Source organism: Delphinus delphis, chromosome 16, assembly GCF_949987515.2.
Source record: "Delphinus delphis chromosome 16, mDelDel1.2, whole genome shotgun sequence".
Taxonomy (NCBI): Eukaryota; Metazoa; Chordata; class Mammalia; order Artiodactyla; family Delphinidae; genus Delphinus; species Delphinus delphis.
This window is the reverse complement of record NC_082698.1, coordinates 45,532,238-45,544,884: the sequence shown is the minus strand read 5'-3', so window position 1 is coordinate 45,544,884 and position 12,647 is coordinate 45,532,238. Positions and strand designations below refer to the sequence as shown.

The 12,647-nt window shown below is 40.9% G+C and overlaps 1 protein-coding gene across 15 annotated transcripts in view; it reads left to right on the top strand.

The window, feature by feature from the left end:
- LOC132439863 (WASH complex subunit 2-like) overlaps nt 1–10,933 on the top strand; it is a 56,671-nt gene extending 45,738 nt beyond the window's left edge. For 2 of the 15 annotated variants that reach the window (XM_060034625.2, XM_060034633.2), the window contains 9 exons: nt 606–788; nt 2,642–2,770; nt 2,899–2,979; nt 3,532–3,651; nt 4,633–4,695; nt 5,049–5,261; nt 6,906–7,523; nt 8,343–8,520; nt 10,246–10,933. In XM_060034625.2, the coding sequence (XP_059890608.1) occupies nt 606–788; nt 2,642–2,770; nt 2,899–2,979; nt 3,532–3,651; nt 4,633–4,695; nt 5,049–5,261; nt 6,906–7,523; nt 8,343–8,520; nt 10,246–10,385 (1,725 nt within the window). In that variant the 3' untranslated portion in view covers nt 10,386–10,933. Of the gene's footprint in view, nt 1–605; nt 789–2,641; nt 2,771–2,898; nt 2,980–3,531; nt 3,652–4,632; nt 4,696–5,048; nt 5,262–6,905; nt 7,524–8,342; nt 8,521–8,787; nt 8,869–10,245 lie in introns of all 15 variants that reach the window. The other 13 variants (XM_060034624.2, XM_060034623.2, XM_060034628.2 and 10 more) reach the window with 9 other exon arrangements.
- The last annotated feature ends 1,714 nt before the right edge of the window (nt 10,934–12,647 follow it).

Here is a 12,647-nt window from a genome sequence, read left to right as displayed (position 1 = left end):
TTTTTTTTTTTCTCAGCAGTTCATACAGGAACAGTGATTCTTACAGTCAATGGTATCTTGCCTGAAAGGTGGTGCTTGTTGAATGAATAAACGTTGCATTTTATGATTATTTTAGAGATTCTTCTAATTGCATAATACAGTATAAGCCTTCTACAAGTTGTGTCCAATTCTGTCAATTAGGCCTCTCCCTTGGAGTTATGTCTTAGTTAAATACTAGGAAATATATGATCCGTTTCCAGTGATTGGCATTTGTGTCATACCTGTGACTTCAAAGTTATTTATAGCTCATGAGCAACCTATGTGGCTCAGGGTTATAACTGATATATATGTATCTTGTTTGGAAGGAGTTATAAATATAGGCTTTAAACTGATTGGAAAAAATCATCTTTGATTATGAATTATCTGTACTAGACTCTCCATTGGAGTGGCCGATCAAGAATTGGCCTGAGTGTTTTGTTACCTGGGAGTAGGTGTGATTAGCTGTCATGCCCTGAAACATGCAGGTGTGACAGTTACTGAATTAATGAGGAGCTTGGGAGGCCCCACAATAGAATTTTTGTTTCCAGGTGTTACTCATTTTTCTTCCTTACTATTTCCATTTTCAGGAAGGATCTCTGAATGTATCTACTCAGGAAGCAGCCAAGCATTCTGATTTATTTTCTGCATCATCCCCATTGGATAGAGGAGCTAAAACTAGAACCAAAACTGTTCTTAGCTTATTTGATGAGGAAGAGGATAAAACAGAAGATCAAAACAGCTTCCAGGCTCCAAAGGAAGAAGTAGGAAAGGTGAGCAAAAAGCTGTAAAGGTTCAAATCTTTGGAAGGATAAAAAAGTCTCATTTCGCGGTGTCAGTTGTGTGATGTGAGTTGCTGAAGAATGGAGGGTTCCAGCTTCCTCACATTCTTACCATCACTTGTTGACTTTTTTGATAATGGCCAAGTGTTGGTGAAGATGTTGAGAAACTGGAGCCCTCCTTCATTGCTGTTAGAAATGTAAAATGGTGCTGCCACTTCAGAAATCAATTCGGTGCTTCCTCAGATTCTTAAATATAAGAGTTACCACATGACCTAGCAATTCCACTCCTAGGTATATAACCAAGAGAAATTAAAACATAAGTTCACACAAAAACTTTAATGTAATGTTCCCAACAGGTATTATTCATAATAGCCAAAAGATGGAAACAACTCAAATGTCTATCAGCTGATGAATGGATAAACACAATGTGTTTTAGCCATACAATGGAATATTATTTGGCAATAAAAAGTGAATTACTGATACATGGTACAACATAGATGAACCTTGAAAACATGCTGAATGAAAGAAGCTAGTGACAAACACATTATGTATGAATTCATTTATTTGAAATGTCTTGAACAGGCAAATCCATGGAGAGAGAAAGTAGATCAGTGGTTGCCTGGGTCTGGGGAAAGAGGCGGACAGGAATGGAGAGTGACTGCTAGTAGGTTTGGAGGTTCTTTATGGGATGATGAGAATGTTCTAAATTTAGATTGTGGTGGTATTTACACAGCTTTGTGAATATATTATAAACCATTGAATTACACACTTTAAATAGGTGAATTTTATCTCAATAGAAGTATTAAAAAAAGAGAAAACAGGCGATGGGCCATAGATTGCCAATAATTTTTTGTAAATCAAACTGAGGATATAGTCCATGTTGATATTTGCAACAAATGTTTTATGAATTTCCTTATTATACCAGTAGGATAGCCCCGTTTATAAATGAGAGCTACACACAGTGAATATGAATAATTTGCTGTATTTTCTTCCAGTCTCTTACTGTGTTTGATTTTGTATATGATTTTCATGGTTGTAAAACTTTGAACCTTAGTTGCTATGTTACAGTAATTTTTATATATAATCAATAATAATTATTAGTTAATTTTTAATGTGACACATTTTGTCAGAAGTGAGTTTTTTTGTTTGTTTCTGTCTGTGGTTGTGATACTAAAGAAAGGGAAGAATTTTAGAATGTCAAGTCTGGGGCATTATAGTATCAAACCAAGTAATGTGATAGTAACTTTCAAATGTCAGATACCCTAGGAAACAGAAAGAACTTGTTTGGAATCTGAAGGTAGTGGGGTGGAAGGTGGATGGGCATAGGAGAAGGTTGGCTGATCACACCCGTGCCAGCTCTTTTGCCTAAGATGCTGGTATGTAGAAGTTAGGGATATGTGCTTGACCACTCTGTGTAATTTCTTGTATTAAATCAGCTGCTGTCTCATTCTTCCCTTTGGGCATGAGATGGAGAGAACTTGTTTAACTTTATGTGTTTTCACCCCTAAAATGTTTCTCAGTATGGAACTAAGGATTGTTTTTTAAATAAACAGTTCAGATTCAAATACTACACAAAGGTTGAAAGATGATCTTTCCAGATTATGTATATGTTATCTGTTTTTATAAATATATTCTCCACTGTTTTTAGTATCTCCAAAGTATTCCATTGTGTGACTGTGTCATTCCCCTTCTGATGGGCACTCAGGCTGTGTCCAACCTTTAGCCACTCTAAACAGAGCCACAAGGAATATCTTTGTTGTTTCATCTTTGTAGCTGTGTATTATTTCCTTGAGGTAAAGCCCTAGGAGTCTATAAAATACGTGAACTTCCCTCTTTTTTCCTAGAGTCCTGATCCTAATGCCTGCCCCAAGAGCACAGGTGTCTTTCAGGATGAAGAGCTCCTTTTTAGTCACAAGCTTCAGAAGGACAATGACCCAGACGTTGACCTTTTCTCCGGCACCAAAAAAACCAGGGTCAGTTCCAAATGGTTCTCCATGTCATAGCTTTGTTATTATGTTAAATATTGTCTCTGTAGCTCACCTGACTCTCTTTGTAAATTGTTTTTGTTTTGGATATTGAATTTAAGTTTTTTCTATTCTAGTTGTTAGAGCCAAGTGTTGGGAGCCTGTTTGGGGATGATGAAGATGATGATCTTTTCAGCTCTGCCAAGTCGCATCCTTTGGTATCAGACTTTTGTTCTCAATACTGCGGTGTGTGGGAAGGCTTCTGGGAAAGGAAATGAATGTCCCCTTACGTGACTAAGGAAAATGCTCACTAGTAAATGAACAGCAAATAATGTGCTCATGATGGTGTTCAGGTTGTCTCCATCTTATGTTTCCTAACGTTAAACTATTAACTAACCCAGGCTCTCTTACCGTATTACAAATCTGTTTGATTTTTAAGTTGTTCATTGAAAGACCAGTACATATGATATGGTGACAAAATACTCATGCCTTTCAGGTGCAAAGCTGTAAATCTGAGTGTTAGGCCATGTGTGTCATTTCCCTCCCTTCCCCAGTAGATTTTTAAGTACTCTCTATTTTCTCTTTATCACTGAGAGGACGCCTGGTCTTTAGAACGCTATTTCTGAAATGCTGCCTTTAAATTTGTTTGTTCAACCCTCATTTGTGAAATGACTTTTAAAGTCAGAAGCTATTTTCTCTTTTTGCATTGTGACTTTTCCTTAAAATTTCTAAGATATTTGACAGACTTGGGGTATTCTTTGCTTTTGAAGATCCCAGAAAAGAAGGTAGTGAAAAAAGACCACTCTGTTTCCTCTTTCAAGAACCAGAAACATCCTGAATCCACTCCAGGTATCAAAGAAAAAGGCATATGGAAATCGGAAACACCTCAGGTTAGAACTGATCTCTTTAAGGACTTTCAGCTCTTGTTTGCATTGTAGTATAGTTTAATTGCATCATGCAGACCCCGGGGTCATTCAGAGTTCTCTTAATTAAGGAGAAAATAGCAACTAGGACTACCTCCCTTTGTTTACTTTTTTTTTAAAACCCTGCTCATTTCTCCTCTCTCACTCCACACTGGTTCCATGAATCTATACTTATCATTATTACTTGTGGAGTACCTGCAAATTCGATTCCAAGATAGAGTTATGGCAGGATTAAGATCTTCCCACTAGAACAACATTTCTCCCTTTGGGCTACCTTGGAGTAGGGTTCCATTAGAATTAAATATGAATTATATCCACTTTCTTGATTCCCTCTCTGTGTTATGTCTTATGAGATCATTGCTATTAGGCCTCCATCCTCAGCAGTCTTCTCTGTGGCGCTCCTCCTGAGGGCAGAGCAGGGCTAGACAGTGAGTTATGGTCCTGGCTTACAGCTGTCCCTGGATGTCTCATTGAGGCCTCAGTGTTCTGAGCTGTGAAAATGAGGCACTAGGACTCACACATCTCCAGCGACTCAAGTCTCAGCTTCTTTTGCTTCTAGAACTAGTGCATTAGGCTTGGGTGAATTTCTGTGTGCTCTGTAATATTTGCTGTGTGAGATAACCAGCATGGTCATGCTTCCAGCTGGTCCAGTTTTGGAGCTCTGACACACTATAATTCTTATGAATCTTATTCATGATCTTTGTCTCCCTTTCCTCCATGTGTGGTCTTACAGCCTTCCACTTACACAACGGATAAGGAAGCACAAATGAAGTAATGTTAGTGAAATGTTTTGAGGCCCCAGGAGAGATTTGAATGCCTTTCCCATTATAGAATTATAGAAACCAACATCTTTGTTCCATCACAGATTTATTTTCAGGCATATGTGTAATCCAAGAGACACTTTTCTATTTCCCCAATGGATTTTTAACTGAATGTAATTTCACACAGGACTCACCAGGTCCCGCTCCATTTAAAACCAAAGAGCCATCCCCTTGGATCTGGAAAATTCAAGTAATTATAACGTGTCTGGAACCTTCATTGCCGGCCTTGTGGCATCTGTAAAGTTTCTTGGGTTTTCCTTTTGTCAGCTGCTGCCAGGCGTTTTCTCATCTCTCCCCCACCCTCTGGTTGTTGCTTCCTGTGTGCTGTGTCTGTAACATCTCTTCTTTGGTCCTGTGGTGGGCACAGGGGTATAGCCCTCTGATTTAATTCTAAGACTAGATCAGGAGACTTCCCTGCCTTTCTCTTTCTCCTCTCGTACTATATATTACATACACCAAGTCTTTCGTCATGTGTCACAGTAATAAGAGTAGACTGCTGTGTTTAAGAAAACATACAGAGTAAGTTTCATTTTTCTTCTTTAGGCAAATTTAGCCATTAACCCAGCAGCCTTGCTGCCTACAGCGGCTCCCCAGATCTCTGGAATGAAGTCTGTTTTGCCAGAATTGTGCGTTCCTTCGTCTGAACCTGGGAGAATCCACAGTCTGGAAAGTATGCCCACTCTTCCCGGGAGTGGGGAGGCCGGCGTGAGTTTTGACCTTCCAGCTCAGGCAGACACCTTACACAGTGTGAACAAGGTGATGAAACCACCTTTGCTTGCTTGCCTGCTTTTTTTAAAACCAGAACAGTTTGTATGTTTCTTCCGAGTTCATCAGTTGCACACGATAGGCTGACCCCGATTCCTCATTTGAAGGAGGCATCTCATCTTTCCTTGAGCCTCTCCGCCCTCCTTCCACCTCCCTAGTTCTGTGTCCACTCTTCCACTGCCTGCCTTTGTTACATTTACATTCTGCTCAGTAGCTAGCTCACTAACTCCTGGCTGCCACCTGGAGGCCTTCTGAACACTGAGCAGATCATGTCCTTACTGTTTGCTTCCTCTGCCGTCTCCTTACTGCTCAAAGGAGGACGTTCAAGCTCCTTGGTTTGGTATTAAAGCCATTTACAGTCTGTGCTATCCGAAGCTTCCAGCTTTCCCACCAGTCGCCCCACACTGTCAGCCTAAGTCCAGTCACCAGGAACCATTCCCCAAACACACATGCCCCAACGTGCTGCTGCCATCAGCTCGTGCTGCTTCCTCTGTCAGGAATGCTCTTCCTCATCGACAGCTCTGCACAGACTTCACAGTTTCTGTGACATTTCCCCTCCTGCCCCTGTCCTGGGCTCCCTCTCTGAGATCCCGTGGCAATTACGGTCCTGTCACACTGTTGCATAGGACTGTGGACTTGTGCTGGATGGACCATGACCTCTTTGAGGTTTTACTTTTATTTCAATTGGTTCTCTTTTCTTATATCCGGTCTTCCTTCTCAAATCTTAGCTGTTATCTGAGTAATCAACAGTACCGAGGATGACCCTGCAAATACATTCATTTCAAGTGTTTCCAAACCTGTTTTACTTATGAAAAATAAAACATCCCTCCTTTCTTTTTTTTCTGTTAGCTTATTTTGTTGTTGTTAAGTTTAAATTGTTCCTGAAATAATTCGTGAAATTGCGACATAGGCAAAGTACAGTTAAGTACTTTGCCCAAAGTACAGTTAAGTACTTTGCCCAAAGTAGCTTGTGCCTTCTTAAAACTACTTGATGGTATATGTTGGAAAATGTTACAAATACTGCATTATTGCTAATAAGTGACTCATATTTTGAGGTTATATTGAAAGTTCTGATTCCTAAGCCGCATTTTTTTACATGAAATGTTTAAAATTTGGATTTAGTGTTTGTTGACTTGAAGAAAAGAGCATCTGAGATTACCTTTCTGTCTTTATCATCTTATCTCCCTGTTTCTGGAGCCTGATTTTAGGCTATCCCCCAGTAAAGCTTATTGCCAGAATCCCACTGATTCTTTCTCGTTTTGAAAGATACCCACATATAAACTTAGGGCAGAGAAGGAAGGGTCCAGGGAGTGCTGTGGGACACAGGACAGTGTGGCACAAGCAGTGTGGCTTCCAGTGGCAGATGAAGCCTTTTGTATCAAATTGAACAGAAATTGCCCTCAAAAGACTCAAAAATGGGGGACAGTGAAGGATTAAGAATGAGTCTTAGAGTACTAGGAGCTATTAAACGCCTTTGGAAATCTTTAAGAAATAACCTCTTCTGTCTTAGATAATATCTCGATTGAGGGGAACCTGACAACCTAACAGTATTTTGAGTTGCTGATGATTTGCTATGTTAGTTTTGAGCACCTTTTAAAAAACCATCAGGTCAGCATGTGGTTTTTGCCATTGCAGAGCCGGGTCAAAGTGAGAGGGAAGCGCAGACCACAGACACGCGCAGCTCGGCGGTTGGCTGCCCAGGAGTCCAGTGAGGCTGAGGACATGAGTATCCCCAGGGGATTTGTTGCACAATTGGCAGATGGCGTCATTTCACCAGATGGTCATCAGCCACAGCCCAGGGCAGCTGGTGGAGAAGACAGCTCTGAGGAGGCCGTGGCAGCTGCCATTCCAACTTGGGCAGGTGGTCCTGTGCTTGGGACAGACAGAAACCCCTTTGTGAAATCTCTGGGTCAACCTCTTGAGGATGACCTTTTTGATTCTGGAGATATCTTTTCCAAGGGCATTGCATCTCAGTCCACGGGGAGAAGAAAAGCCAAGGTGAAGGCAGCAGACAGCCTGGCCAACCCGGCAGGGGGAAGTAAAGAAAAAAGCCCCATGTTTCCTGCTCTCAGTGAGGCAGTCAGTGATGATGATCTCTTTCAGTCTGTTAAACCAAAACCAACAAAGAAAACAAATCCTTTCCCTCTCCTGGAAGATGAGGATGATCTCTTTACAGACCAGAAAGGCAAGAAGAATGAGTCAAAATCCAACAGTCAGCAGGATGTTATCACAAAAGCACAAGATATTTTTGAGGTAGGTAATAGGACATAACAATACATTTTTGTGCAGGGTTCTTTGTTAAGGAAAATACCTGATTGGGTCATTTGAGCCACAGATTGTATTAAACCTGTTTGGTTGCTGCCCTGTATCTACTTGCTTAGTAATTATAATTAGGTTCTTTTATTAGTAACTCTGAAACTTATTCAGAAGTGGTTTTCTATTTTGTTTCTGGCCATAACCATTGATGCAAGTCTTGATTTTTATAGTTTTTATCTAGCTATTGCTGCAGTCAGCATAGATAAAGTAGCATCTCTACAGCTTGAGTGTGTAACCTCTAGTTCATGGGGAAACAGGCTCTGGCTGGAGCTGATGATTTAACGCAAGCGGTAAGGCCTTCAGTGACACTCTTCGGGCAGATGTTTATTGAGCATCTGGGAAGTGGAAGCACAAGGTGAACTAGGACCAGTGCTCTGCTCCCCAGAGCTCTCAGGGAGGGGAATTGGATATAGACAGAGCCGCATATAAATAACGTTTTCAGGTAATGTTAAGGGTCTTAAAGAAAACAACCCAGGGCAGTGGGGCAGAGTGATGGGTTGGGGTGGGAGGTGCTCCTTCAGGTAGGACTGATAGAGAAGGGTTCTCTGTACGGCTCGAGGTTTAGCTGGGACTAGAAGAAAGAGAAGGACCATGCCAGGCAGAGATCTGGAGTAGCAATTCCCGATAGAGGGGCAGCTCACATGGCTGTTCCAGAACCCTGTGGCAGTTTGCATTTCTACAATTTGTTGAAATTAGTGTATGTCGTAAAGTAAAAACTTGATTTAAAATTGTTTTGCTTGTTTTTTGGCTTACAAGGATGATATATTTGCTACAGAAGCAATGAAAGCCTCACAAAAAACAAGAGAGAAGGAAAGAACGTTTGACTCCAACTTGTTTGATGATAACATTGATATCTTTGCTGATCTAACTGTAAAACCAAAAGAAAAGTCCAAAAAGAAAGTGGAAGCTAAGTCTATATTTGACGATGATATGGGTAAGTTTAGTTTTCTGCATATGACGGAGAGAGTCATTACTGTTCAGCGACTTTATATTTCTCCTGCTACCTTTGTCTTGACCCTTTCCTGGAAAATGTCCCCCAGTGGGTTTCCTTTGACTTGCTATATACTCCTGAGATAGACTGAGGGTGGATAAGTAAATGGCCTAGTCATTTTGGTGAAACGGTCTTTTGTTATGATGGATATGAAGGAGTTTGAAGGAGCCCAGAGTTTGACTTTCAAGTATAATTTTGCTTTTTTCTTAGTGTGCCCCCTGCCAATCATCTATGACAAATCTGAACACTGATGTCATGAAAGGAGGATCAGAAACTACCCCACATGCTAAAGTAGGCTGAGGTGGCTGCCTTGGGTGTGATGCAGTTCTAGCTGGAGAGTGAGCGTTAGTGGTTCGGAGGATGGAGGGGCAGTGCAGGAGGAGAGGACTGTATAGGAAAGCAGGCTGTAACTCAGACTTTACCTCTCACCAAAGATCTTCTGTGTTTGTAAACATGTTCATTTTCTCTCCATAGTGTAATGTCTACTTTATTACTGGGCAAGCCAAATGCCCCATAACCCAAAACGTAGGACTTCTGATATGTCCTGTGTTAGTGCATAGGACTCAGGCTGAGGCCATATACACTTCCTACTCCCCCACCTCCTCTCTCCCAGTCTGAACCTTGGGGTTAACTGGGAGAAAGCTGGTACTGCAAAGCCACACTTTTTCGACTCCCCAAGCAAGTGTGCTCTGTCTCTACCTGCTTCCCACTACAAGGTACAGAAGAGACTTTATTACAAAAAAAGTAATACATGTTATAATAGATTAATACTATTTGTAAAATGTAAAAAGTAAAAAGCTAGCCCTAGAGGTAACTATTATTGAGAGTTTGGTGTGTCCCCTTTCAGATATGGTGACAGTAATATAGGTTTGTATACATATAAACGTATACTTATTTTTTCAGTGTTTTCCCATGTCAGTACATAGAGATCTACTTCCTTGTTTTTAGTAGTTGTGTACTGTTGCTTTATATTTAGCCATTAGCCTATTGAGAGTGATCTAGATTGTTTCTCCATTTTCTCTGTTACAAATGATACCACAATCTTTAACATTTGTACATACATATCTTTATGTACACATGCTAAAATCTCAGTAGAATAGAATCCTAGCAGTAACATTACTGGGTTACTATCATTACTGAGTAAAATGAGTCATGGAGCATGAGAGTCAGTGAAACATTAAACACAAGTGTAGTCATAAAGACTTACACGCTTAGCATTTAGGTGCTGCAAACAGATGCATTTATTCTGAAAGAGGGTGACCTGTGTTGGATTTCCCTTTGCTTATTTTTAGTGCCTTTTCCTTTTAAAATCCAGTGGGAAAAGAATGTAGAAATAAGTATAATGCATAGATGGTAAAGTCAGGGGCTGGATTGGAGATTCAGTTATCTTTCCACTTTTCCTCTCCTGCATGTGCACACACACAGCTTTGTAGCTGAGAAAATTATGCTCAGAGAGAAAATGTGACTTGTATGTGATCATAAAACTTAGTAGCAGAACCAGGACCAGAATCTAAGAGGCTTGGCTCTATCTTAGTGTTTTTTGGTATCCCATACTGTTGTCAGACTTGAGTCTTTGGTTGTTTGTGTAGATGTGTCTTAAAAGCACCCATTTTCTTGCCTATTCAGCAACTCTTTTTTTTTTTCTTTTTCTTTTTTTCCTTTTTAAAGATGATATCTTCTCCTCTGGTATCCAGGCTAAGACAACCAAACCAAAAAGTCGATCTTCACAGACAGTGCCTGAATCAAGATCTGAACAGAAGGTGTCCAACATATTTGATGATCCCTTGAACGCCTTTGGAGGCCAGTAGAGTGTACCGGGTATCCTTCAGCTACATCCTTGAGTTAATGATGCTGTCTTCTGTGCTCACTGTCTTAACTGAATTATAAAAAGCATATACTGAAACAGCTAGCTCACTTCTTACCCAACGTACTTAGTGTTTTTCTGTACTGGTTTTAATCATGCTTAATACTGCCAAACAGAAATAAATGTTTCACTGTTTCGTTATTGTTTTTGCTTTTTTAACCATATTTTGATTAGCCTTGGGGGGGCCATGGTTTAGGGTCATTAGAAAAGAAACCTATTTGTGCCTTTCATGGGTGGGCAGGGACTCCCAGAGGTAGCAAATGCCAGACAGATGACCAGGAGTCTTCCCTACATGTATGGGAGCCCTAACTTAGAACCAAGGCACTTGGTAGAGGAAGAGGATGAGAGATTATAAACTTCATGAGTCTTTGTAATAGGAGAGGAGGTTTTCTCTCATTCCACTGAATTCTGAAGATGCCTCTATAGGTCCACTAAAGCAAGGTTTGGCAAACTGTAGTCCTCTACTGTCTGTTTTTGTAAATAAAGTTTTATTGGAAAGAACCATACCCATTCATTTATGTATTATCTATGGCGGTTTTCACCCTACCTCCAATGCCAGAGTTGAGTAGTTGTGTCAGAGACTGGATGGCCTACAGAGTTTAAGATATTTTCTTTGTGGCCCTTCACAGAAACAATTTGCTGACCCTTGCTCTAAGGCATCCATTTCCATTCCTTGGAGCTTTGCATTATTTTTTGAAAGGGCAGAATGAACCCAGATAATGGTAGGAAGAAGTGCTGAGGATGGAAATGTCAGCTTCTAGAGCACCACTGTTTCACAGAACTCTGCACTGATGGGAATGTTCTACAACTGTGTTGTCCATTGTGGATGGCTGACCACCCCCCCCCACCTCACCCCCCGCCCTTCTAGTCTGTTTTCCTGTGCTGTGCCATCTTGCTCATGAGTATTCAATCTGTAACCGTGGCACAATCTTGTAAGCAGACCCAGGTTGCTTCACCAATTCTGAAGCCAGTAACTTCTTCCTTGGTTACTTTTAAGGTTGAATTGGGAATTGCTCATAGTCAGAGATTTCGTATAGCTCTCACACATCAACTGTTTGTCCAGCTCTGCTGCGAGAATGACCCAGCAGCAGAAGAGGGTACACACTAGCTGCCTATTCCTTTTCCCTATCCCTTTAGCGCATCTTCCTTCTGTCCCTTAGGTTACTTGTGTACAGTTTCCTGCTCTGAGCCCAATGTGGGATCTGACTCAGTAAGCATTTGTTAAACATGTTTTTCTTTTGGAATGATCAAATCTGCTGACCCATCATTAGCATTGATTCCAGGGAATTCAGGAGACAATAGAGTTAGAAAATAGGCAAATTGCTATTTTGAGAGGGTTGAAAGCGGGAGGGAACTTAACACTCACTGGTCCGATGGTAGGCACTTTTCATGTCAGTCTCCTTAACTCTACCAGATAGGTGTTGTCCTCATTTCACAGATGAGGCTAAAATCTGGAAGCAGAGTGGACCAGCGGAACAAGTTTGGATTTTTTTATTGAGACCTAGATTTAAATCTGCCACTTAGAGCTGTTTGAGTATAGGCAAATTGTTTCACCTTTCTTAGCTTCTGTTTCCTTCTTTGTCAAGTAGGGGTTTCAGTACCCACCTTGCAGGATTGTGATGGGACAGAATATGCAAAGATCCTTGTTAACTATCTGGCACTTGAAACATGGTAGATGATGATGGTGAGAATGAATGAACTGGCCAAGAGCTTCCAGTGTTGGAACCCAAGGCTTTAAGCTCATCCACCTGACTCCAAAGCTCCTTCTCACAGTTCTCCCTGACTGAGAGGGGTGGCAGGTTTTAGAAACTAAGGTTTTGCTTCAGTAAGATTCATTTCATCACAGGCACTCATTTAAGAATTTAGTATACAAAGATAATAATCATATCTCTGTCCTCACGGGGCTCCAGTCAACTCAGTATTAGAGTTTAAGAAGGAACCAGTGGCAAGAGAGCCTGAAGATGAGTGAAAGCACAGTCCCTTATCATACATATACCTCAATGTATACTCAATGGTTTGTTGAATGATGGAGATAATTTGGTGGGTGGGGTCTCAGAGGAGAGTAAGAAGGGACAGGCAATGGAGATTAGGCATTGGGGTTCATTTTAGACTGGTTCCTCCGAGTCACAAGATGATAAGTGAAGCTGCAGTGAGAGGGAGATTACTGTTTATTGTCAGTTGAGTAATCCACCTAGTAAAATAGTAG